This window comes from Chenopodium album, chromosome 9, assembly GCF_948465745.1.
Source record: "Chenopodium album chromosome 9, dcCheAlbu1.1, whole genome shotgun sequence".
NCBI lineage: Eukaryota > Viridiplantae > Streptophyta > Magnoliopsida > Caryophyllales > Amaranthaceae > Chenopodium > Chenopodium album.
In genome coordinates, this window is record NC_137842.1 from 58,188,219 (window position 1) to 58,215,634 (window position 27,416).

At 34.9% G+C, this 27,416-nt stretch overlaps 1 protein-coding gene across 1 annotated transcript; it reads right to left on the reverse strand.

Moving 5' to 3' along the window:
* Positions 1-14: 14 nt before the first annotated feature.
* LOC145558614 (brefeldin A-inhibited guanine nucleotide-exchange protein 5-like) lies at positions 15-27,315 on the reverse strand. The gene is made up of 33 exons (XM_081619905.1): positions 26,852-27,315; positions 26,674-26,761; positions 25,218-25,464; positions 24,883-25,004; positions 24,727-24,785; positions 23,636-23,693; positions 22,656-22,740; positions 22,331-22,564; positions 22,118-22,176; positions 21,948-22,017; positions 21,807-21,875; positions 19,983-20,105; positions 19,745-19,798; positions 19,579-19,667; positions 19,367-19,463; positions 19,173-19,271; positions 18,219-18,407; positions 17,413-17,523; positions 17,148-17,332; positions 13,882-14,505; positions 12,562-12,979; positions 12,116-12,355; positions 11,881-12,004; positions 11,627-11,775; positions 10,161-10,511; positions 8,148-8,314; positions 7,831-8,042; positions 7,574-7,740; positions 6,503-6,619; positions 4,597-4,733; positions 2,069-2,402; positions 1,434-1,529; positions 15-498 (listed from the first exon to the last, which is right to left on the reverse strand). Exons 1-33 carry the CDS (start codon positions 26,958-26,960, stop codon positions 433-435), a joined length of 5,349 nt encoding a protein of 1,782 aa, XP_081476031.1. The 5' UTR covers positions 26,961-27,315; the 3' UTR covers positions 15-432.
* Between the last annotated feature and the right edge of the window lie 101 nt (positions 27,316-27,416).

A 27,416-nucleotide genomic window follows, 5' to 3' on the forward strand; every position in this document is an offset into this window, starting at 1 on the left:
TTGGACAGGGTAAAGTAGATATCGAAATGGACTATTAACTTTCACATTTGAGGTTGTCCCATACAATGGTAAAGCGCAGTTAAACCCTATTAATACACTACTATGTAATACAAATTTTGACACAAATTATCTACTGTAATTAATACCCCAGCATTTTACAATTACAACTATACATAACAGCCAACCTTAACTTATCCTAGTCTATGGAGCATTAAGGGAAAATGTCCACAAGTGGACAGAGTAACTCGAGTTTTGTTAAACTGTATCAAAAGCCGAGGGAATGCACAAATAACAATAGGCAAAAATGTCATCATCCAAAAATGTATGGATGGCTGTGTATGGAGCATATGAAAAAATTTGATACACAAGTGCTGCAATGGTGACAGAAGTTCGCATCCAATCTGAGCAGCTTTAAGGATCGGCAAGCATAAATCATTGTGGTAATAGAGTGCTAAGTTGCTTCTTGAAAAGTTCACCGAGTGCCCCTCGAACATCCATCTGAAACAAGCTCAATGGTCAGAATTTTCACCATGTAAAAAGACTTCAAAGTTAAGCAACATTAGCTGGACTGCAATGACCTCTATGATGCGTAACTTTTACATGCTATCTCATAATTCTGAGCGCCACTTGATCAATGTAAACCAAATGAAGCACACCTTTTACCTTTTACACAAAACTATTGCTCAGTTTTTCGCACTACAAAGCTTCTCTCAATCTTCTAGTATGTGAAAGTGATAAGTGTCTTGGATTTTGATTGTGAATTATTGGAGTTTTATGGGAGTTACAACTCTTACAAGTTAGTGCATCAGAACTACCAAATTAAGCATTCGCCAAAACAGAAAAAAAGTCATATTATGGCCACAAAAATTGGTGCAAAGGAAGTGAAACCGGTTAGGGGATTTATATGATAGACATGTTGGTACCATAAAGAGGAGCTAGGATTGTCAGGGACTCTGGGAGTAATCTTAAAGAAAGGTGGCAGTGGAGGCAGATATGGACTCCACATACTACAGTTATGCACTCACTGGCCAAACCTCGACTTAGGGTACCTTGTGAGGTACTACATTTTTCCCCACCTACCAAAACAAGGAGCCTACTTTAAAAATAAACAGCCAACATCCTAACTAGAAATAAGTTGTTCAGGTCACAAAGCCCTACATGCAAACCATAAGATTCTTATGTATCTAATATTCTAATTACTATCCCAGAGAGCAGCACCCTGATAGTGGTTTAAAACCAGGTTGTATATATTTTTTATACTGTGATGCACCCCTTCGTAAAAAAGCAGTAAACTGGATCCATTTTTTTTATCATTAGATTGTTTCCAGTAAACATCAGTAGCAAAGTACTTGGTGCTTGCAGCTTAATTAATACTGTAAAAAATACACAAGGATTGATTTACAAAGAATCCAATACCAAGTAAGATGATCTACCTGATCACAACACACAAGCTTGGTAAGCAATGGGTAGAACTCTCTGAGGTGTTTTCTGAATACATGACTATTCATAGAGGACATGCCTTTGATGACCTGCAAGTTGAAGACAGAGAACTCTCAGTTTGAGCATAATAAAATTAACAAGGTAATTACTTTGGATTAGATTTAAATTTTTTGGAGATCATTGTAATTTATTTTTTTATTTTTTTTTACTTTAGAACTAACAATAGCTACTAAAAAACAGTGCATAATTTCATTCTTTACATGGATTAAAAATTACAGAAATTCAAAAATTGACAGGATCTTCACGCTCAGATCAAGTACACCTAAAAATGAAGTTGGTAATTGGGAAAAGACTCAGGAATGCTGAGGTTCTTCTCTTTAATAGCAGTTACTGTAATTCTTAACAAAAGCTCAAAATAGTAATAAAAAAACTGTTTATCCAAATGTTAATTGCTTGTAAGTCATTGAGTACAATCAAATATTTTGCACTTCACACATGAACAACAAGCAATTAAACAGGAATTTGAATCTAACGGTCATTTGGTTAAGATTTTTGATTCAGTGGCAACTGCTTATGATTCAAGAAGGCTGGAAGCATAACCATATAAAATTATAAGTGATGCACTTACCCTCACAATTACAGGAGAACGCAACTCCAATACCCGATGAATTTCCACATCAGTAGTCTCTCCAACAGCAGACTGAAAATCAGACGCCTCTTTCAGCATATGTCCACAAAATGATACCAGTTTCTCTTCTGCTACCCGGCCAAGATTCTCATCTGCAGAAGAATAGGCCCTTGTATTTAGGTCACTCTCAGTTGGGGACACATTTGAAACCTGAACGTCATTTGTTCCGAGATTGTTCTCTGCGGTAGTATCAAGTTCTGAGGTGGTTTTATGTAATATGTCCATGTAAATACAGGTGCTTGCCAATTCCTGGCGTAGAAGGTTCAATGGAGGCCTGCAAGATTCAACGTGTGTTACTAAATGTCCTTATCATTCAAGAAAAGATAATTTGAATGCAGCAATTACGAGAAAGAATCAGCTATCAACTACCAAGCGTTTTTCTCAGGTCATGGGAAGGCAATGGCAAAAGTAAGCAACAATTCAATAAGAATCGGAGATGAAAGCCACTGGATCCTTATGTTTCTCCAAAGTTATGTGATAGAGAAGTAGAGGCAACACACACATTGCTTAACTAATTATACAGCACTGTAAAATTTGAATTGGCAAACATAAAGTAAGAGTTATGTCACGAGTAAATTGCATCACACTATTGCATAAGTTAGGAACTATAGATTTCCATAACCTGGAGCGGTATTTTCCATTACAATATTGTTTATAGACTTTGAACAGTTTACACGGAAAAATTCTTAGCAGAGCAATTTGGAAAAAAAAGAAGTATAGTCTTGCATGTAAGTTGAACACACCAATTAATCATTTCCAAATCATACAGCTTTTTTACAAAGAAAATTATTTTATAAAATCACGTAGAGGGAAATACAAGCACTGCATCATACTGATAGTAATCTTTTAGCAAATGGAGATAGTACAAAAGTAAGATTGCCAATGTGCACTGTAGAGCAGCACATGAAAGAGGGGAGCCACTAGACTTAATGAAATTGAATCTAGTTAGAAAAAATTGTTTTCCATACTAAGGATTTTCGACTGCAGGATTAAAAAATAAAAGTGATGTTCAGATCATCATTTTCTTTAGTGTACACAGATTCAAGACTGCAAAGGAGTCTGCAGAGTATCAAGGAATTGAAGGCAAAAACTGGTTACACAAGAGGCGATAAACCTTCAAGTCAAGCCCAAGAACAGGTAGGCGGCTCATATTGAGCTTGATAAGATTTAGCCTAGCTCAGCATGAGCCCAAAACCCGGCAAGCATAAATTTTTTGAGCTCGGAAAAGTTGAATTTTAAAAGCAGCTTTGATGTAAATTCATGAAGCCCAGCCCACTTTTAAAAAATACGTCAGCTCAAGGTAAAAGTTTGCATTATATGCAGGTTGTGTAAAAGACTCAAGTTCCACACAACCCCAGGCCCAACTTATGGCTAGGAAACATTGTGAAACCTCTTATTTAATCAGATTCTAAATTTGTAACTCATCTTTTATAGCACCTTGTTATATATCGATTTGGGACTAAGCTACCTTGTAAGAATCTAGGTTGAAAAAATTTGATGGTTGAAGATAAGAAGCAAATGAACTTGCTTGTATTATATATCATCAAGCAAAATAATCCCTTTTATTGATAGTAGTGGGAGCATCATTGTAAGAATCATTATTAGGATCTCATATCTTACAAATCTATGATCCCAAAATACATGATCGATCCCTATTCTAAGCAGAATACTTGTAGGATTTTGATGATCCTACCAATAAAATACTGTGAAAGATAAGGTTCTTAAACAATTTTGCTATTGTACAATCCAACGATCCAATCTAACAATGACAAATTGAAATGATAAAATCAATTGTATTAGTGTTCACTAATTAGTTTCATATACGACTATATAAGTATTAAAAAAAAAAAAAGAAAGAAAAAAAAATCAATCATCAATACTATCATTATTTACAAAATGAGGGTAAGATGAGTAGACCTACAAAAATCAAGCAAAGTAGAACACAAAAGAAAGGACAAAGATGGAAATAGAGTTAAACATAAAAGAGGGGAGGGAGAAATTAAAGTAGCTTGATACATGCAGTGTTAAAGAATCACTTCTTCAAATATATGAATGATCATGATTATTAACTAACGACATTATATTATAGCAATGATGTAGAATCCTGAATTTGATAATTTAGTTAGACAACATGGCTATATTATGAAATAATTATCTACGTCAAAATGAATTAAATTAATTCAGGAAGAAATTATTATTTACCAGCTCTGTCAGCCCACTAATATTCAAAAGCTAAGACTACCCCTATCTTCAATTATATTTTTTCAAATTAATTGTCCTATCTTCAGTTATACAATAGCGTACTACTAATATATTATTACCTTAGTCCCACACTAGTTTATACGCTCTCCTTAATTAAAGGTACTATTGTATATAATTCTTTAATACAGTCTTTTTTATAGTCTCTTCATTATGAGAAAATAAAGCAACTAAAATTCATCTTAGAGCTTGAATCAAGAAGAAGCTACCTTTCCACAGGAATATGGCGCATGCGCAATCGAAGGTTAGGATATGAATTATATGAAGCAGCAAAATCCAATATTGATAGCAAAATTTCCATGATGGTGACCTTCTGCTGGGCTTTTAACTTGGGCCAAAAATTTTTCTGCACAAAAAATCAAAAATAAAGCTGAGTTTGTAGACTAATATAGCACTAACTGTATGGAAAATGAACAATGCATATCGGACAAGATGTTTCAAACACACTAATTGCAGCATAAAAGCCAGGGGTAAAGATATTTCAGATAAAAATCTAAATCCAATAAAATCTTATCCAATCCAAATCAATGTAATTCAGATTGAATTTATTCAATTCGGATTGATTTAGACTCAATTCTTGTTTAATTTTCTATTATTATAATTTGAAAATAGAATTTTCTGATTAGATCAAATCTAATGTGTACGAATCCAATCTATAACCAAATTAACCAAACTTTTATAAGAACTATCTTTACAGTTTTTTCAAAAATACTGAAATTGGGCCCCCCACAGCCTGTATGAAGAAAATTACTATTAACCCTAAAGACACCCCTTCTCTCCCAAGAGTCATTTTACTTATTCCTCAGTCTTCTTAGAAAACAGTGTCTCAACAACTTTCATAAACCATCCCCCATACGCAGATATATTCAACCTCTCTCATTCTTATTATTTCTCATCTCCCTATCTCACACCCTCCCTCACTCATGTATCCTCCTTCATCTCATTAAGTAAATCATTAGATTTGGAGAAAAAAAATTGCATATGCAATACATTGTTCATTCATTTTAATCTGTATAAATTTATTTTAAAATCTATGACAGAAAAAAGTCACATATGTAAAAAATTCATTTTCATTTTATGGTGTAATCACTAATCAGCTGGCCTTAGTAATTACTTACTATCAATGACTGATATTGTAATCGTGGTTGAACTGCTCTTTTTTAGTTTCATTAAGCAAAATTCTATTTTTTGTTTATTTAAGTATTGATCAGCTTTAAAATGTCAAGTTGGACCTGGATAAGCACATAGAATTACCAATTGGATTCGACTGTTTTGTAGCCCTAATTTGGTTTGGTTAATTTTGTAGTCCTGATTCAGTTTAAATATCAATTGAAAAAAAAAACCCAATTATTTTGGTTTCGGCCCTAATTTAAACTGTACAACAAATTTTCACCCTAAATAATAATAGTCAACATATAATGAATTTACAATTCTCAAAAATGCTTTAAAAACAATTAGCTTTCAACAGGGTTAATGTAAATGCAGAAACACATTGTTTCTCCAATTAACAGTGTATGTACAGCTTCCTAAGAGCTTAACTATCACTCAGAAAATGATTGCGCTAGATATAAATCTTTGAAAAAAGATAGCATGATTTTAGCATAGCCTTAATCTCATAATTCAACACATCATTACACAGCTCCCGCATTAGAGGAAGAGCAACGCGGTAGGTAAGGCAGAACTCCTTGGATAATCATAATCTGCCCAATATAGCAAGGTTTGAACGGCTCAAGGAACACTAAGGCGATAGGGTCCTAGAACCTACAAGAATACTGCAAGCATGAGGCGTGCACTACATCAAAGTGTTCAATTTTTTGAATTAAAATTATGTCTCTAAAAAATGGTTAAATATTAATGCAGCAATTGTGCCTTTTTGAGTGCCTCATCAAATATGCCTAGCCCAGGGGCTGCAGCAGCTTAAGCTTAAGAGCCTAGGTGTGCCTTTCAAACATAAGTTATAGTGCTTTTGAAATCATCTAATCGTGAATTATTCTTTCCAACAGCCAACAAGACCTCTTCTTTTATCTACAAGGAATAATTATAAAAGATTGCACATGTATAATAAATGAGCAGTAACAGTTAGCTTTAAGTATATCAAAGGAACAAGCTTCATACCTGAATACTATCTATTGCACCGAGAAGCAACAACTGGGTGATGCATTTACCCCTAATCGTTGTTAACAATAGACTTTCCGCTTCTTCCTTTGTATCAAACTCTACTGTTTCAGGCAACTGATGTTGAACAGGTTCAAACCAAAAACAAAAATATGAGTTTACATTGAAATAGTAAGAAACTTGATAGTAAGATAATCATGTGAATACAGTCAACCAACAGGTAACAATATATGTGCAATGTAATTGGGAGTGATCTAGCTGAAAAACAACAGCATAAAACCAAAGCATCTAATGAGGGAACCATTTTAAATTAGAAAGATTTATAAAGCTCAAACTTGTTGAAGGAACCTTTATAAATAGACTCATAGGTTTTATAAAAAATTATAAATCTACTGGAACCCACATTCCATATAAAAGTCCTATGTTTTTAAGCCTCATAACTGTATCAAAGTGCTTGAATTACAGATCTAACGTTTTCATTCGGGTTTGTCACCATGACTGGCTCTTCTTAGCAAAGGAATAATAATTTTTTTCCCCTATTTTTGAAATTGGCCTGGATTAAAACTTTACTAAATCAAGAATTCTAGGACACTGGGAAAAAATACATAAAGTGAGCTAGTGAAGTCAAGGAATTAAATCAAGATCGTTTTTGAATGCAGGGGTCATGTGGAAAAGGATTTTCAACTACATGTTCCACAAAAGTTGTTCAGTAACGTGTTTAAATCACACCACAACCTCCTCATAGACATTTATGTTTTAGCATGATTCAACTGATCACTAACGACATTATGCATTTGATATTTGATACTTTCATCAGATATATAGATACCTTTAAACTTATATTTTTGCCACTATAAATATTTTTTAAAAAAAAGGTACTACATCCTGTATTCGAGCATACTCTGAAATAAATGTTCCAAACAGTGAAGAAATAGAATTATTCCCAATTTGTCAAAACATGTTGTTACTGCAATTGCAATTTTATTGTTACGATGTGGACCCCTGAAATTACAATCTAAGGATTTTTACAAACATCCAAATTCTCCTCAGATATTTGAGTTACATGATTACCTCTGTTTGAGATTGCACAGCAACATCAACTTCGTCGTATTTTGCCTTGGAAGTGAAGCTTCTGAGAAAACGATTTTCCATCACATTGCCCATTATTCTTTGACTAAAGCTCTGATTCCTCTGCTGATCCCCAGAATCAGTGGACTTCTGAGACGGTGATGGTAATCCTGCACAATATAAATTTTTAGCTTTAATTCACAGTCCATTGTGATTAACAAGTTGCCATGAATGCTATCAACATGGAATTGGAAATTGACCTTCAGATACTTCCGAATGCAAGATAGCACCATTAGTGTCCCCTTTATCACCATCCATCTGTCTGCTATCCACAGACTCGTGGCCAATGGAATTAACAGACACCCCATCACCTACATCAGTCTTCGAATCCCCCAGATGTTTAGGTGTATTTGATTGTTTGAAACCTAAATCATTCAGCAGTTCAAGTGGTTGTGTAGTGTATGAAGCATCTCTGCAGGTCAAAGAAAGCAATGACATAACTTGAATTGAATCACAAAAAAATAAAAATAAATAAATAAAGAAAGAAACACACACACGGGGAAAAGCAGGTACAAACCTTATGCTTTTTAATAAAGTGTCCCAATCAGTATCACTGAACTGATGTCCGCCAACTTCAATGAGATGTACAAGTGCACCAAGTGCTATAGATACTACTGATTGGTCGGTCTTCTTGGCGCAATCCAGCAGTAAGCTAAGCAATGGTGGCAGCATAAAAGATACTTCCTAAATAATAGAAAAATTAATATACTTCATTATGAAATAGGCTTTCGATTACCAATTAATTTAATCAGCATATAGTAAGCATACAAGATTAGAGAAAGTGCAAAATGGTGAGTAACATTCTAGAAGAAGAAATAGAAAGAAAAGTGTAAACATAAACTAAAAGCAACATTCCAGCGACCAGCCTCTGTGAAAGTCCAGCCAGCACACACACACACACACACACTGAGGTATTACTTTAGATTCTTAACAATAGTTTTAGCTTATTCAGTTATTCTCAGTATTTCATCTAAAGCTTTATCTAGAACTGCTTTTATTTTTGTCCATAGCAGCAAACAATCAGGACATCATTCGCTATTAAACATAATTTAAGGTATGAAAGGATTAATTTTGGGAAATTCTACATGGTGGCCCTGTGATATTGTAATTTGTATTTGGTAAAGCAAATTCTTTTTTGGGTACTTTCTCAAGTGACCTTGTGATACTGAATAAATAACTAAGTTGCACAAATTATCTTCTTTATGGTTAACCCATACTTTGATGGCTAATTTTCTAAGAATAAACACTTAAATGACTAACCTACCCTTCTAGTTAAAATCTCCAACCACCATCCCAGCCAAAAACAACACCACCACCTAGCCCCACCAGCCCACCCAACAGCACCATCTAACCTCACCAGTCAACCTAAACCACCCTGCTAGTGGATTTCTTCCTACAGTCAATCTTCTATCATCTCCTCAATTCAACCCGATTTAACTCTTCTATATCCTCCCCTTTCTCTTTCCTCATCTTCCAGTTCCAATTTGAGTCATCCCCAAATTTTCTTCTCTTCAATTAATGTTCACTTTATGCTTCAAGTTATATTGCTCACTTGGTCCACTATTATTTGATTCGACAATATTTCAAGAAGTTCTCAATTCAATCCTCATCGTGAATGGTGTAATTTGGCTGAATTTATACAGAAAAAGCAAAACCCAAAAACTACATGTATTCATGAACCAAGAACAAGTCCAAGTTTTCCATAAGATCTAAGCAGGAGCATCATTCTTTTAGTTTATTCATAAATAAATACTTAGCTAGCTGTTTGATGAACTGATTCGGGGACTGGGGAATGAATAATGCAGCAAGTATTTGATACACCTAAATGGTATGCAACTGCAGCCCCTACAACCTCAAGATGAGATTGTGAATGATATGAAGCAGATTTATGAGCTTTGTGGTGGAGAAGGCTGTATAAGAGGAGGGGTTGGGTTTTGTAAATTGGGATGCATGACAGTGTTGATCATATGAGGAACAGGGGAATTTAGTACTTTGTAAATTAAGAGAAATGGAGGACAAAAAATAAAAGTTAGGAAGGTAGAGGAAGAATAAACATAGTGGGGATTGACTATGGAGGATGATAGATGAAGATGAGAGTAAATGGGGAGGGTAGGTTAGTAAATTCATTAATATGTTAGATATTCCTAAAAAAAAATAAAAAATAAAATAGAAAGAAAAAAAAGGCAGGATAGTGGATAAAAAAGGTCTTTAATAAGACTAAGGTTAGAAAGAAAATATCTCATCTTTAACAAATGAATCTTAATTCAAGCAGGGTATTGTTCAAGGGAATCATGATGATCAAATTCAAATACAAAACTTGCGAGAGTTCAATCACACATAACGGAACAGCCTTAATATTGATTCATGACTTTTACATGTTTAGACTCTAAGAGAGTAAAAAAAATCTATTAAAATAACACACTTGGCGTCAATGATGGAACACATTAATTCAGGTTATTCCATTTCCATGCCATACATGCTTTTACAAAAATCATGAGACAAATAAAAGAATAGCTAAGACGATTCATACCTTGTAAAAAGTGTTGAAAAGGTTACACAGCAGCTGGAGTGAGTGAATGCAGGTTTCATGGAGCCACTCATCATCAGAAGCAGTCTCCTTTCCAGCATGCCTTACATGATCAAAGATAGGAAAAAGGACTCGGCGAAAAATACTCTCCCAGAAAGATGGAGAGAACTTGCTACCCCTCTCATTCAATAGATCAAAAAGAACTTCTAATGCGCAATTTCTGACTTCAGCTCTTGGATCTGAAGTAAGATCTGATAAGCCAGCCAGCATTGGGAACCAGTAATGTTCAGTCACATCAAAACTTTCATCCGCATTAACATCAATAGGCTTTAGAGCACCGCCAGGCACAAGACCCTTACATATGACAAACCAACCAGTCCAATTAGCTTAAAGTAAGGTAAGACATAATCACATAAATGAATAATGCATGATACACCACTTCAGAATACAGTTACGCTAATGCAGACTGTCACATCTTATTATTGAAATCCTTTGGAAACGAGAAATGATATGTCCCCACAAGATCAAACTAGTCCAAACTTAAAATTACTTGAAATGGATGAACAGGAATGGAGACAACCAAATTTACAAAATCCAGCCAATACTTTAATGGAGCTCCAAAATTGACATTTTACATAAAAAATAAATAAAAAATAAATAAAAAAAAATAAAAAAAAAAAAATCAGTGAGAAAAAATGAACCAAAGAGTAATAGGATTTACAAAAACTATGGATCAATAGCATAAAGTGATACTGGACATTTAGAGCTGTTGACAGCAATCGACAGAGAAGGAAAACAATAATGTTAGACAGCCGAAAAATCCACATCACTAGTCAAAACAGATTGTGCGCAATGCTTAAGCAACTCTCATAAAAAAAATGTTGCATAGAAACGGAATCAGAAATCCAGAAACGGTGACACGGAGAAACATCTAACAAACGTGGAAAGCCATTTTCTTATTTAGTAAGTTTATTTACAAATATAACGAACTTCTTTTTCTTTCATTGAAATAACGATAAATTAATTCTTAGGTGGAGTATACTTTGTAGGAAATTAATTCTTATAATTCTTTATAAAACTATGATGCCAAAACAGAGGGTTGGATAGAAAGAATAAGGTTAAAAGAAGATATGTTCTGACGTCCTATATGCTTAAGATTTTACATGTGTACTATTTAAGTGTAAATGCATGTAATCCCCTACACATTGAAATTGACAGGATAGGTAGCCCGTACACGATATTTAATAGTTTCTCGTAATTGAAAGCAAAAACATGAAAATTCTTTCTCATCTATATCAGGAAATGAAACACTAGCAAATGATGACAGCAGAATGCAGACTGCAGACTGCAGACCTGCAGTTACCAAGAAAGATGGCCAGTAGCAGATAAGCTAAATCTCAGATGACCATACACAGAAAAGAAACTAAAAAAATGCATGATTGCTGGTTGTTGAGTAATATAAGTCAAACCTCTGCAAGTCGGTCTTCACAAATACGCAATAGTGCAATAGCCTTCAGACTTATGCGATGGGAGGTTTTATTGTTGGCAAACCCAATAAGACAGTGGACACAATCCATAAAGCAATCCCCAACAACTTGATCAAAATGTTCTAAGATCACTGAAAGTCATATGAGTGTCAGATAACATCCAATTACATCTGATAAGTCAATTGAAGACACAAACAAACAAACAAACAAACAAAAAAGTTAACAGCAATGCTCACCCTGCTCCACATTTTCAAATGCACTTTCAACAATGGGTTCTGATTCATCATCTGCAGCAGCAGTAAAAATCATAAAGACACTTCGCCAACCTGACTTTATGCTTCCCACCTTTGATTTTATCATCTGTGAAATACAGTCATAATGTAAATTATAAAACATTAGAAGAATACTCAAATTTAAACCTGCCAAAACAGTAAATGCAGGAGAGAGCAATCGAAAAGTTCACTTGGCAACCTGAACAATACAATCAACAATGAGCCTTCTCGTGGATTCACTTCTACTATTCCGCATAAGGACAACAAATGGCTTCAATATGTCATTTTGGAATGTAAAGTTGGCGAGCTCCTCACGTTCTAAGTACTTCATACCAAGTTGTCTTAGAGAATCAATAGCATACATTGCCACCTTCTCGTCATGATGACTTCCAGCAGAAATAAAGTGATTGGCAAGGACAGACCATATTCTAGCCCACACCTGAAATAATAATTTAAACATCAATCCCACACCCAATCAGATACATCTTCATGAAATAAGCTTTTTGAACATCCTCTTAATCTAATAAAGTTCTGATGTTTAATCATAACTCAAAATCAAAAGAGCACTTTGGAATGCCCACCAATGATATCACTACAAAAATAAGAACACTCAAGCATGCATACTATAGGGGGCAGAGAGAATACCATACGTATGCGGGCCATGTTGTAATAGCTTATTTCAACGAGTTTCTGTAAGCTAAAAACGCGAGCTGGTGTTTGTTTTAGTTCTTCTGCAGATACGCCACAAAGGGCTGTAAAAAATTCAACTATCGCACTACTTGGCAACCTAACACTGTTCAAAAATACTTGCTCCGTAGGTTTTCCTGCCAATTCCCTAAGAGATTGAAGAAGTCCATCCCTAGATATTTGATTTGATCCAAGCATCACAGTTGCAGCTATAGCAGGATTTGAGGTGATATACTCTAGTCTAGAAATGCATTCCAGAACAGCATTCCATGTGTCCTCAAGAGAATCAGTATCAGACTCACATAATGCTAGCAAAGTCCGCAAAGCTTCAACATTTTTGCTCCGCATTTCCTTAGGTGCATGCAAGAATGTGAACCTGTATGAAAAGATCAACCATACAAAACTGAGAAGCTATGAAGAAATTCCAAACAAAATCAAAATACACTTTTGAGCTGGTAGTAAAAAGAGATAATTTAAACAAAATGACATCTAAAAGGTCCATCATCTATCAACAGAGTAAAAGTTTCCTCCATATACAATATGTTTTCCAACAATCAGAAGCAACGGTGTTGACGATATAAAGTTTCTCAGATGAACAGCATTTAAAATATCAATATCCACCTTCCAGCTATCTAGTTTTATATGTTTTGAAAGGAAAGATAAGTTATGGTCATGTAAGAGACTCTCACAAGATGATATCAAAAATCACGAGAAAACATCTGAAAAAAAATAATTCCTGGAAAACCCATAATCTGTATTCATAAAGGATTCTGAAAACTCCCAGAAAACCCATAATTCTGATTCATACAGGATTCTGAAAACTGTTCTCAGAGAATTGATTCAAGATCACGAAGAAACAACTGAAAGGTAAAAAAAAAAAAAAAAAAAAAAAAAAAAAAAAAAAAAAAAAAAAACCCGCCCATTTGAAAGGACGAATATCTACCCTGTCTGATTATGGAGGGTGTCATGTCTATCGGGGGAAGCTGTAGTGGTAATACTCGCAGCATCATCTACAGCAGGCTCCCCACCATTAAAGAGAAACATTCTAAATATTCTCAGACTGATTTCAAGATTTAAGAATAAATCCAAAGGCAACATTAAGGGAACCCTGTCTAAACGTGAACAACTGCGGTAGTTCATGTTCTTTAAGTTGAAAATTCACACAAACACGAGGAAAGAAACAAAGAAAGAGATGTCTAATAGCCAAATGACAGTGATGCAATCAGGAAAAAGTTTAACATCTTATAGTAAGTATTATAGCTTGGCACAAGAAGTTACCTGACTAATGATGTTAAGAAGGCATAACGCATTGTATTCATTCCTAAGACATGAGTAATGTGAATTCCGGACTTAAATCCCTCCATGCATGCCAGAACCTTTGACTTATTATCTCCTTCCTCCATTATAACCGAAAATGCAGCAAGTAAAGGCCATCCTACAGCTTCAACCATGGGCCTTATGTGTTCAATTCTTTGTGAGGTATGGAAAACCCCCCTTTCTGCAGCCTTACTTCTGAATATGGCTTGCGTTTTCTTAACTATAGCAGCAGTCTCAGATTTTGATTCTGTTGAAGAACTCCTAGGAAGAGCCAAATTAAGGATGCTGACCAGGCGCCCTCTATCTTCAGCTTCAGGTTTCTGTCTGCTATTCTTACCAATGCTAGACAGATCATCTTTCATTTTAATTTCTTCTTTTACAATAGAATCATATATCTCTTCTAAGAGCTCCTGAGGTGCAGTCTCTTCTGCATCAGTCATAGTATTCATCCGCACAAAATCAGCCTTTGACATTTTGGTTGGCACCACAGGATTATGAGCATCTGTGTTCAGCATAATGACTGCATAGGCAAGAACATAAGCTGTATCCGCATTCTTAAATAAAGATGGATTGTCTGCACAATATCTGTAAGGCACAGAGTTCAAAGATTGATTAAATAGCCAGCACAAGCAATACAGAAAGGCATTACAAAAGATTGAATAAAGGCTGATAGCAAGAGGGAAATATCACAGTAGACACAAATAGAAAAAAGACATCACTTGGCCACAACATTTGTACAAAGTGGCCATTTACATCCAAATCATAACCTTTTTGAATGGATAAAATAATATATATATATATAAAGAGTTTATGTTGTCATCTATTTACAGTTATCCAATGAGTCTATACAGCAATGGGAAAAGCCCCAAATAAAACCAACTGACAAGCTAGACACTCCCATGCAAACATTTTAATACATCCCTCCACCAAAATAAAAACTTTCACCTTTCCAAAGGAAGTGATAGACTTAAGAAGGAAGATCAAAGGGTTCACTGTTAAAATGTGTTACACATTCAAGAAAATGGACATTAAGGAAGCAATATGGACTCTTAGAATGGCAGATTTTGAATAAGGTTCTTCTACAAGAGGGACAAAGTGTAAATTTCTATATATGTTACTACATTCCTGATTGCTTGTCCACTTAACAAAATTTCCAATCAAATCCTATTGTGACTCTTGGAATGGCATTGGTTTGATATTAAAGAAGGTTCTTCTACAAAAGGGACAAAGTATAAATTTCTATATACTACCTCCGTTTTATATTATTTGCAAAGATTAGACACTTTGCACTCACACTTTATGTCAAATTGTTGCAAATAACATGAAACGGAGGTAGTATGTTACTACATTCCTAATTGCTTGTCCACTGAACAATACCTTCTTGCGAATAATCAAATTCGATGATTACATGAAATAATCAAATTTGGTTCATGTACCTTCTTGCAAATAACCTCGTTTCTGATTCTATCTCTTAGAGTTAGGGCTGTACAGAGTGCGGTTTAGACCGCAATTTTGCGGTTTGAAAATTGCGGTGCGGTTTTTTAAAATGATCAAACCGCAGTTTGCGGTTTGGTGCGGTTTTCAAAATGATTGAGATCAAACCGCACCGCAAACCGCACTTTAATGCGGTTTGCGATTTTTATACTATATTTTCATTAAAATTATATAAAAGAACTAAAATATATGAGCTAATTTTTTACTATTAGTTAATTAAAGGTTAATAAAAAGAGTTTAATATTTAAATTATCAACTAATAATTATAATATAAAATAAAAATTTTGTTTTAAAAAGAATAATTACAATTTTAATAAAATACGGTTAAACTGCAAACCGCACCGCACCAAACCGCATCTTGCAGTGCGGTTTGGTGCGGTTTGAAAAAATTACAAACCGAACTTTTGCGGTTTGGTGCGGTTTATGATCCAAACCGCACCGCGAACACCCCTACTTAGAGTGTTCCCGCACATCCACCTTAACATTCGCATTTCCATAACCTCCATCTTTTTGATGTGCTCTTTCTTAGAAGCCCAACATTCTGTACCATACAGCAACACTGGTCTTATAGTCCCCCTTCCCTTCATTTTAATTACTCTTTTTCACTCTCTCTCTCTCTCTCACTCTCTCTCTCTATATCCCCCCCCCCCCAATTTAATTTTAATAACTCTTTCACCCCCCCTCCCTCCAATTTCATTTTAATAACTCTTTTTCACTCACTCTCCCCCCTCTCTCTCTCTCTCTCTCTCTCTCTATATATATCTCTATCTCTCTCCAAAATAACCCACTAATATTTTTTCAGATTTTTTTTTTTTTAACATATTGAAACTTTTTCTACTAAAACTTTGTGAAAGTCAAAGCAGAGCATTTATTAAATAACAAAGTGAGTAATTGAAAGTGCATTGTCAAGCATGAAATGAGAAGCGCTGCATATAAAATTAAATATTTAAAACAGAAATACTTCATATCAGTTGTCTCTTAGACTGCCAACACAGTATTACTTGTTAAAAAACTTATGCAAATATAAAACAACTTTGATTACCAATGCAATGACTAACTACTACATAATCTTCATGCCCTTGTAAACACTTATAGGAATGGATAATTAGAAGGCTAAGAGGCCATTACAGGTCAGCACCCAAACAATAAGGCCATAAATTAGCGTATGTAAGGCTTTAACCCTAAGGCAGAAGATTAAGTCCCCAGAACAAAGTAAAGGTACATCATGAACATGAAACTGCATTTTGGGAGATCACAAAATCTGTACTATACATCAAAAACCATTCCTAACAAACTCATATTCCACGTGGCACTCTCCTCATTACATAAGTCTTTCATTTCATGTAACTTAAAACATAGATTTCACAAGATTTAAACCTGTAACCTCAAGTCTTCAACTTTAAACACTAAACTGTTAACCACTAAGCTATAATGTTAACTTTTCAAATAAAATAGATACATGAAAAAATAACTGTAAAAAAATTGATTATGATATTCGTGAAGTAACCTAGACATTGCTTAGGCCTAAAAATTAGTTGAAACATGATTATATGGGAATTATTCAGAAAGAAAAGCTAAAAGTCAACTAGTAGGTCGTTTGGATGGGATTCATTTTATTCAGCTAGGAAAAAAAAAAAAAAAAAACCAGTCTATCATAGCTAGCATTCACCAGAAACACCATGTGAACACAAATTTGGGATAATCAAAACAGAAATACAGCAACAAATACCCACCGTTCAGCAAATTTTTCCATAATACGGTCAATCTTTTGAGCTTCTCCAGGAAGTCTAAATCCATTAAGAAATTCTCTTATCGCAGTACCAAAAGGCATTCCCGAAAAATTCATGGAATCAACGTAAGCATGCATAACAGACAGAGGGAATTCCTCATGTTGGCCTAAGTAATCACCAATCATAGCCTACAAAATGGAGAGCATCATTAACATTCTTAATTCCACACTTACACACACAATATGTTCAAAAGTGCTAACTATTTTACCTTGTTTAAGTTGGATGTATTTTTCAAAAATTCTGCAACAGAAACAGGTGTATTCTCCACCAGCTTGTTAGATATTAGATACTCCACACCCTTGCTGGGCTGCCTATTGAACTGAAGCAGCAGAAATAAAAAGCCAGACATTAATGATGAATATTATAATATAGACCTTGTTTTAGGTTCCAAAATGTTGTGCCTGTTTCTAATATTTCTATTTACCATACTACGCCAACTTATTTTTAACTTTCCCATACAAAATACCATACATCCAAAGTATAATTAAATGTCACTATTTACAGTGTGTTTGGATAGATAATTGGGAAGAGAAAGAGAGAGGGAGGAGAAAGAGTGGAGAGGGGAGGGAAGAATGATGAGTTTTTCTTCCAAATCTCCCCAATGTTGGAGGGATCAATTTCTTTCAGTTTAATCCCTCCAATTCCCTTCCTTATATACATCCGTTCATTCCCCTTCCCTTCCTTTCCCTCCATTTCCTTCAATCCAAACAAAGTGTTACTTTTTTTACCTTTCCTGCATAAAATATCTCGTATAAGAATATTACATACTCCCTCTAATACCCTTAATTCCCGTGAAAAATGGGAAATGGGATGGAGGGAGTACATCACTAATAAATCCCATTAACCAGTTTTCTTTTTCACATATTCTGCTCACTGACAAATATTCTTGCCCTCGTAAGTTATTGCAAAGATCTATATTAATGCATAACATACGTGAAAAATAAGCCAAAGTTTGTTTAAGATTCTGATTCTAGACAGCAACTTACAGACCGATAACCAGTTCTCAGATCTTACCAGGGATATTGCTGCTTCCACGGTGGATTTATGAGCCTTTGCCTTCTCAATATCACTAGAAAAGTCCTCTTTATTTTCTATTCTGACCGAATCTTTGCCAGAAATCTCATCATCAGGGGAATTTCGCTTTTCTGATTCTTTAAGTAACTTCTCCCAATCAACCAACGATTTAATTACATTTACAAGGCACTGCAATGAAAGTAAACCTGAAGGTATGAGACTCCGAAAAACAAAGGAATGTCAAAACACTTGTTGGCACAGCAGATAATCAAGTTCTTCTATGTAACAAAGCATGTGCAAGATATGGATTCCAAATATTCTTAACAGTATAAATGGTAATTAACTGTCCGAAAGACTGCCTCGATTGATAGTTGTAGAGCAACGAAATTTCAAAAGAGTTGCAAACGGCTGACTTTTCAAAATCACAAATCCCACCAAGTTATTCTTATTTCTTGTTTGTAGAGAAACAATTCTAAGCTATGCCTGGTCAGACAGGGATAGCATAAAATGAATGGCTGATCAGACAGGGATAGCATAAAATGAATGGCTGATCAGACAGGGATAGCATAAAAAGAATGGCTGGTCAGACACGGATATCATAAAGTTTACCCAAATCGTTTAACAAATCACCCTGCTCCCTGGTCATCATGTTTAACTTAAGTATCATTTGCAACATTAATAGCATAAGGAAAGCATTTTATTTTCATCAGCAATTGGTATAGCTCCAAATTTTTTATACAACGGAAAAGTAAATACTCAATAGCAGAGAAAAGATACATAAATAAAACCAAGAAGATAGACAGCATGGCATAACTTGACAAAAAAAAAAAAGGTTGAGCATATAAGAAAATGTCAAATGAATCTAAAAAGGCAAATATGATGCCTTGTAAGAAAATACAAGGCATTACAAAGGTTAGATGGAAAACCAACTTAACCAAGTACAAACTAATTCACCTGCAGTGAAGAGCCCTTGACTGATGCATTTTGAGAAGCAGCAACAGAATTTGGATCTGATGCTTGAGTCCCTTGAGATATTTTTGACAAAGTTGTGACCTAAATTTAGTAATAAAAAATAGTCAGGAGGAAGGAATGATGTCAAATGAGCAATAAAAAAAATTACCAACTAAAAAGTAGACCAAAGCTAATACCATGCGTTCAAAAAGGTTTGGTGCATCAAGGTCACAATCATAATTAACATATATGTCCACAAGCATCTGTGGATCCTTGCACACCTTTTCAAGCATCCTACAAAACTCTTCCTTGTGAGACACCCATGGAAATGAGAGCCAGCGCCAATAAGAAAACAATATCATGGATGACAGATGAAATATCAAACAAATTTCACATATAAAGCCCTTACCTAAGTACACTTAACCTCTGGTTAGGTGGACATTCTGCATTATCCAAGTACCTTAGCACTAACAAGGGAAAGAAGATCCCTATCTCACCCTGGAAGAGAAAAGCAAAGAATTCAGGTTGAAAATCATGGAAACGAACACTTTAAGCTGAAGTAACAATAATAGTACCTTAAGACTCTCTCTAAACCGTAACAATAATACCGCAAATATTCCGGCTGCATGCTATCAAACAAACAAAAGAATCGTTAATTTTGATTTAACAGTGATACAACCATTAGCCTCACTTTACTTGCTCATTTGACCAATTTTTGTGAGAGCTTTATGGTCAAAATGGAGCAAGTAAACTGAGACTAAGAGATAACTCATAATATCAACATAGGATTAGAAAAAAGGCATGTAGATAAACCTGGAAGATAACAGGGGATGATGAGACACATGCCCGCAACAAAGTGTAGGAAAGATATGCTTTCACTGAATCAATGAAATGGAAGTTTTTGGTAAATGCATGGCTGACACCTTCCAGTAATCCCTGCAACCAAAATTAATACTTAAAACTGAATAATGTGTATGAATCCACAAATACATATATAGGTTTTAACAGAACAAGATTGAAGAATATAATCCAAAAAGATAAAACTACTAGGGTAGGGTATCCCCAAAACTCTTCAATAGTCAACCAGACACTTCAATTATCTTGAACCACATTCTTGTAAAATACGAAATTTATTAATACAAAAAAAAATTAAAAAAAAAATTATAATAAAATTAAAAGGGGGAAGAAGAGAAATTCATGAGTTATAAGCTTATAAAAGTACTTAAGTTCAGAATTTTAACAAGAATTAGCATACTAATTAATCTGAATTGTGCAGATATGTTTGTACATGAAACGTACAGGCAAAAGTAGTATTAAACCAGGAATGTGTATCGAGAATGTAGTGTCCTCCCACCCATGTCAAAATTTAGGACGGCGCTTCCATGTCTAAAATTTGATCCCTGACGTATACTGATACTTTTTCATGTACCAAAACCAACATAGGCACCCATGTCTGAACATCGAACAATCATCAAAACCCTTGGATACATCTGACTACAATGAAAATCTTATTGATAAGTTTGGTATGTTGGCTTTATCTTTAAAAAATGGTCTCTCCACCTATCCATAGGAGCAAACCTGTGCACACCAAATCACCAATACCTCTCTAGACCACACCAAAGCATTTGGTTTGTTGTGGTGGTAGGTTATTGTATTTATAGCAATCGTTAGCTATCTTTGTTGAAGAGGTTTGGTCATATCTTCTGAAGGGTCTACATCAGGATGATTTTAGTGTACTTAGCCTCCTTAAATTCAAGCAATAAGACCAGGTGATATCCCTTGTGAAGATTAAACATAGTTGCAGACAATTAGTAAGTTGTAGCTCTTGGAGTCTGATCGGTAGGGGTTGGGCAAAGTTGCAAAGAAAAGCTTTGGAGACAATTAGACAATGGGAACATTAATTTCTAGAAAACACCTTTTCTGCAGCTGTTTTGCCTATTCAATAATAAAAGTGATAAGTGATTGATGAAAACTAATTTACTCTCCTAGATACATCCTCTTCGCACTTGATATTGGGGTACCTGTCTTGATAATTAATAAGAGAAAGGGAATTTCAATTCTCACTACATTAACGACCTAGTCAAAATATTCAAGGCCTAGTTCCCAACACAAGCACAAGGTTCTTACCATGTAAAATCTGCAAAATGTCAACTCTAACTATAATTGCAAATATAATGATGTTTATCATATAAAACAACATAACATCATGGTCTTTTGTATTGATGGAAAATAAAATATACACTAAAGAACAAATTCAACTTTTCATATAGAAATTTTTTCCACAATCGCTAGTGTCCCCTGAGTGAAGTATAATACAAAATGTGCACTTTTGAACTAGTATAGAGAAACTAGGTTAACAAATGGTGTTCCCATATCCTTTCCACAATCAGGTAACACTGCATCGGATTGAACAAGCATCCAAGGAAATCAATGCTTCATATACAGCACCACTTATGCCTCCAATGCCCCTTAGGACAATGGATTCAAATCCAATAACAACCACTCATGCAGTAATACAAATTATTATATGCAACTAACTTTTACATTACACAGCCAGCCAAAAAACAATCCAAAAACCAGACCATTACTTTTAATTGGTGCGAATCACAAAACATAGAACTGGAGATTGATAATAACCTGCAGAAGCTCTAGGGATAAAATGCGTGTCTTTGTAGCAATTTCATCATTGTCTTCCTTCATACCCATCTGAAGACAGTTATAAAATTAGTGACTAACCTGGGAATATGCAGAATTCAAAACAGTTTGTAAAATACTAACCTTGCAAAGGGTGCGGAATAGCAAAAGGGCATCACGATGCCCAATACTCATGCTCTCGAGATCCATACCACTTTAGCATTAAAAGAATGGCATCAGGTTACAATCACAAAATAATTCTTAGCAATTAAACAAATACAACTTCAACAGAAAAATAGCTCAGAGCTGCATACTGTTTTGTCTTATTCCCATCTTCAAGATACACTGCCTTGTCAAGCATAGCCTCTAAACCCTATAAAACCAATACAACTTCAGTTAATATCCAGAAAGTGTGGACAACAGACCCTCTGTATATGGTACAATATGTCCTCTAAAGGAGAGGACAGCAAGATAATAATTTAAGATAAGCTACAAGTGAAATATGTCATAATTTTTCCAGTAACCACCTTTATATCAGCACCACCAGCAAGATTTTGGAGTTCCTCTACAGACGCAATAGATTCGTCTTTAACTGGGTTTTGAGAAAGTGCATCTCCTAGTGTCATCTCTTTCTCACTTTGGTCATCCACAGAGCAGGCTTCTCCACTTTTTTGTGAACTACTAGTAGATTTATCTTCTGAATGTGTATCAGAAGAGGTTGGGCTACGATCTTGAATCTCCTTAGAGACATTATTGATACTCTGAAATTTTTTTAAAGTAACATAATTATTGTGCTCCCGCATTCACTTTAAGAATAAACAAACAAAAGTAGATCAATATCATATTTCATACCGAATCAGACTCCATTCTACGAAATATGATGTTGATCATTTGGGTCAACATTGCCTTTGACGTCGCTTGATTAACAGGGCTTTTGCTGCCATCACAGTAGTTTCATGTCATCTCCAAATTAAAATAAAAGCTTAAGTGTGAACAAAATAATATGTAGGCTAGCAGCTGAGTGGTCAGAAGCTAATTTAACAGTAGTTTGAAACTCCACCGGGAGATAAGACCGGCAAGTATTTTCACTAGCTAAATTTATGGCATTGCACATAAGATAACACTTCAATGCCCATATTCACAATTTTTTTATCTTTCCTACAGCTTTTATATGAAGGCAAAGTTCCAAAGTGGATGAAAGATTTTGTTTGATATGCTAGTTTGGGGAAACAAACAAGGCTTTTTCTAGTGAGGAGACAGGGAATCAAAATATGCATTGTCATCAGGTGATGTTTTTGTGAAAGAGATTGTTGAGTGATTTGAGTTTGTTAGGCATTAATTAGGCTGCTCCACTTACTGACATGATGTTATATGTCTTTAGAAATTAAGTATATGAAATATAGATGGTGGATAGGACATTAAAGTTTGTGGCAGGCTCCTTCCTTTGCTACTCTGAGGACTGAGGATGCTTTGGTTTGGGAGAAACAACAGGATTTTTCATGGTCAGCAGTTTTCTATAGTTTCAAGTTCGTGGGGGTTTGAATGAAGTAATTAGCTTCGCTTAGGGCTCATGTTCATGGGTGTTCCCTTGTGTGCCTCTATTTAATGCAATGAAAACAATCTGCCACCCAGAGAGAGTGCCAATGGGCATAGCATCCAAGGATTGAAGGCTGGTACAGATGGTTCATTTATTACTCCTCAATGTCTCTCTTGCTAAACCATAAAAACAAAAAAATAAATAAAAATGCTACATGTGTGTGATTTCCTCTTTTTCTTCATCACTACCTAAATACATTAAAATTTAAACCAATATTTCAAAGTGATAAAATTACCTGTTCAGAGCAATATTGTAACAAACTCTAATAACTCCCAGCAATGATTCCCCATGCACTGCATATGATGCAAATATTAGCAGACTAGGATGGATCATCAAGAAAGAGATAGGATAGTTTTACCAAGCATCATAGGTTGTAGAGGAATGACACCAAATGACCAAGACATAATACTAAACATTAAACACATAAAACTAAACCCCTTAAAGTTCCATAGGTAATCACGCTAGTTCATAGTACTTATACATCAAGAAAAATCAATGTGAACAAAGAACAAATGCCAATGCCAAACCGAATAAAATTGATACATTTGACACCTATTCCTCACCTTTTATTGTACTCCCTCCATTTTTCTTAGTTCTACTCATTTACTGTAGTTACGCAAACCAAGGACAAGTGAAAGTGGGGACCACGCATGAGGGTACTTTTGCTATAAAGAAGAGAGAGATGGAGAGTAAGAAAATTGGGCTCCACAAAGTAGGGTTTAATATAATAAAAAATGAATAAAAGGTTGTTATAAAAGGAATAAAGTAAAAGTGGGTCGAAAATGGATGAAAACAGAAAGTGAGTAGAACTTAGGAAATGGAAGAAGTACAATACTTTTACCATTAAAGAGAGAGAGAATAAAGGTCATTGCATTTTGACTCTCCTCCCCTATAGCTCCCAATACTGAAAAAGAAAAATCAAAAATGCAAGTGAAAGATTTTCTAACTTGCACTAAGCCACTGTCTAAACAATGATATTCAACTCTTACCCTTAAGCCTTGGGAAATTAAAGTATTTTGAAGAGTGCTCACTATACAGAATCAAATATTGGATTACTGATTATAACTTAATCAAGCTCTCTAGAGTGATATTCGAGACTGAGTTGATTTTTCAATATAGGTTTTCACAAACTGCATCTTCCCACATTTTCATTGAAAGACATACATTTGAACTGGAAATTTCTAAAGCATTAATTCTTTGTTTCTCATGTAGGGATTTCTACTCTTACCCCTGTACATTTTTTTCTCTAACTAATGTAATTTAATTGTTTTAGCCAGTAGAAAAACAAAGAACTTGCTATACAAGATTCAAGCTAAACACTCATACCTCTAAACTTCGCAGATGCTACAGCTGTCAAGAGCACTTTCAATACTTGCAAAACAGTACTGTAAATACAGAGAAACCAAGTTAAGAAATTGTATTCACTTTAGAAAAACAAGTATACCTAAATGGCTAAATGTAAATGTTGCAAATATTACATGCCTGTCCAAGGATGAATTATCAACGCAACTGCAAACTATGTTTAGGATGTCCGCAAACAGAGGCGCATTTTTTCCACCATCTATACCAGGATCACCCTCCAAATGGTCATAGGCAATAAGTTTCTGCTCCAAAATGAATTACGTAAGCAATGATATTGGCAAAATAAAAATCATTAGTAAATGACTTTTAACAAAGACTTAGAGGAGTTATCAAACTTTATATGAAAAAAACTTAAACGTACAACAAAAGTTTTAGCAAAAGGCTAATCCAGAAGCCAAAACCATGGGAACAATTAAGTTGGTTCAGTAAGTGAAATTCGAAAATAGGATACATACATGAAGACAATCTAATGCCAATTCTACAATTTTTATATTTTTTGTCTCAAACGCAAGTCGAAGTGGGTTTAGAACAAGCTCAGCTTCAGCTCCTTCTAAAGTCTGCCCTGCATTGGACAAGGCTGTTGCAATTGAAATATTCATCCGTGCTGATGTCTCAGCTTGTTGTTCCCCCTCTGAAGTTTGTCCATGAGATTCATCAGGCTTCACATTTTCATTGTCAACACCTTCGTCAGAACCATGTTCACTGCACGGAGATGAATAGATATATATATAAAAAAAAAAAAAAAAAAAAAAAACATTAGCAGTGCAATAGGAATAGAATATTAAAGATAGCACATTAGCACTTAACCTGACTGAATACAGCAGCGAGTATATTCCTAAAAGGTCAATACTAGAAAAGGCAAATAGTTACATCCTGTCAGGCTCAAATTAGTTCGAAGTGTCTTCTCCACCCAAAGGCCCCAGCCTTATATTAGGAGAAATTAAAATTGGAAAGAATATAGTATCCACCATTACGAAATAATGAACCAAAAAAGAAAGTAGTTTCACGGCCCATGATGAAGAAACAATATTATACTCAACAGTCTAGAGTTTTAGACAGCCTTTCATATTAATTAGCATAAGATGGTTCACACTATAGATTTCAGTCATTTATTTATTCATGACAATCTTGATCAAATAAGAATAATCAGTTAGTAAGGTACCATAAGTCCAAATCTTTGCAGTGACCCTAAAATGATGGGTGCCAAGAGACATTGTGACATTTTCTCTATTTATGGCATCAACTAATACCTACAACAAATTTTGTGTGTTTGAAAAGCATGGATAGGTTTCATGGTAAAAACGCTAAAGATGTGGTAGGTTGACACCAATAATCAGATAAAGTGCAAGAAACCAATAGAAAGTACCATTATTAGTCAACTTTAACTTCTCAATTCAAAAAAAAAAAAAAAAAAAATACTCTAATGGATTTACTTCTATGTAAAGGGAGCGTCATTTTTTCATTAACTAGAAAATCCCTAGTCATTTCCGCACCGACAAAATTTCATGTCATTTGCTTGTTCAACAAGAATCACCTGACCAGTAGTTCACTACAACATAGCTTCCTCAAAATATTTTGCATAACAATTTTTTTTACTCACTCTACTAAGTACATTGTTCAAAGAGACCACAGTTTTCACCACATTGTTCTCAGTCAAGGTTATGGCTCAATGCTAGAAGTAAAACTATTAAGTTCCACTAGTGAGCTACATTGCTTCTTTAGTCTATGATCACAATTATAGCATGAACAGCATCCCCAATGCCAGCAATATCCAAATCAACAAGTCGAAAATCCAACCAATTTACAAAAAACGAAGTTTGATTTGCCAACAATCATGCTTTCCAATTCATCAATATAATTGAATTTTTAAAAGATCAAACAATAACACAAGAATCCCAATATAGATCTAACCTCTTCGGAGCTTCGGCCGCTGCTGGCGCTGGCACTGATTGAGCCTTCTCCTCCACATGGGTTTGCTGATTCCCTTCTTTAATCACATCTACAAACACATCAAAACCCAACATTCATATCATCAACAAAATCAAAAATCAACCAAAACCCATCAAAATTTAGCTAATAAAACACCAACCCAGATAAGATTGAATTGCAGATTGAAGTGAAGTAAGCTTTTTGGCTGAACATTCCTTGAGCATAGACTCAAATGCCCGAGTCACAAACCCACCCGCAGCACCCGCCATTAATGGCAGCTGCGCAATTCAAAGATGGGTTGATTGATCTTCTTCCTTCTTAATCTCTTCCCAAAAATTGGGATGAAATGAAATTAGGGGAAAACCCCAGTTGAGATCAAAGGGTCAAAGAATCGAAAATGGAAGATCCGAGAAAAATGGGGTTTGGAGAATTCGAATGCAGCGGTTTTTTGGGTGATTTCTGGTGAATTCCACCGTGGTATGGTGGTGAGATTGAAGAAAGTCGTGAGTATGAAGATTCAAAGAGTGAGGAGAGAGAGAAATGGAGGTAATTGAGCTTAATTTTAGATTTAGTTGCAGATCAACTTTTTGAAAGAAAAAATTATAATATTTTCAGAGCAACTTAGCATTCACATAATCGCACTTGTTTTTTTTTTTTTTTTTCAATTTCAGGCAAGTGCAAGTATAAATGTACTCCGATTAGAAATTCAGGTTTGACCATCTACT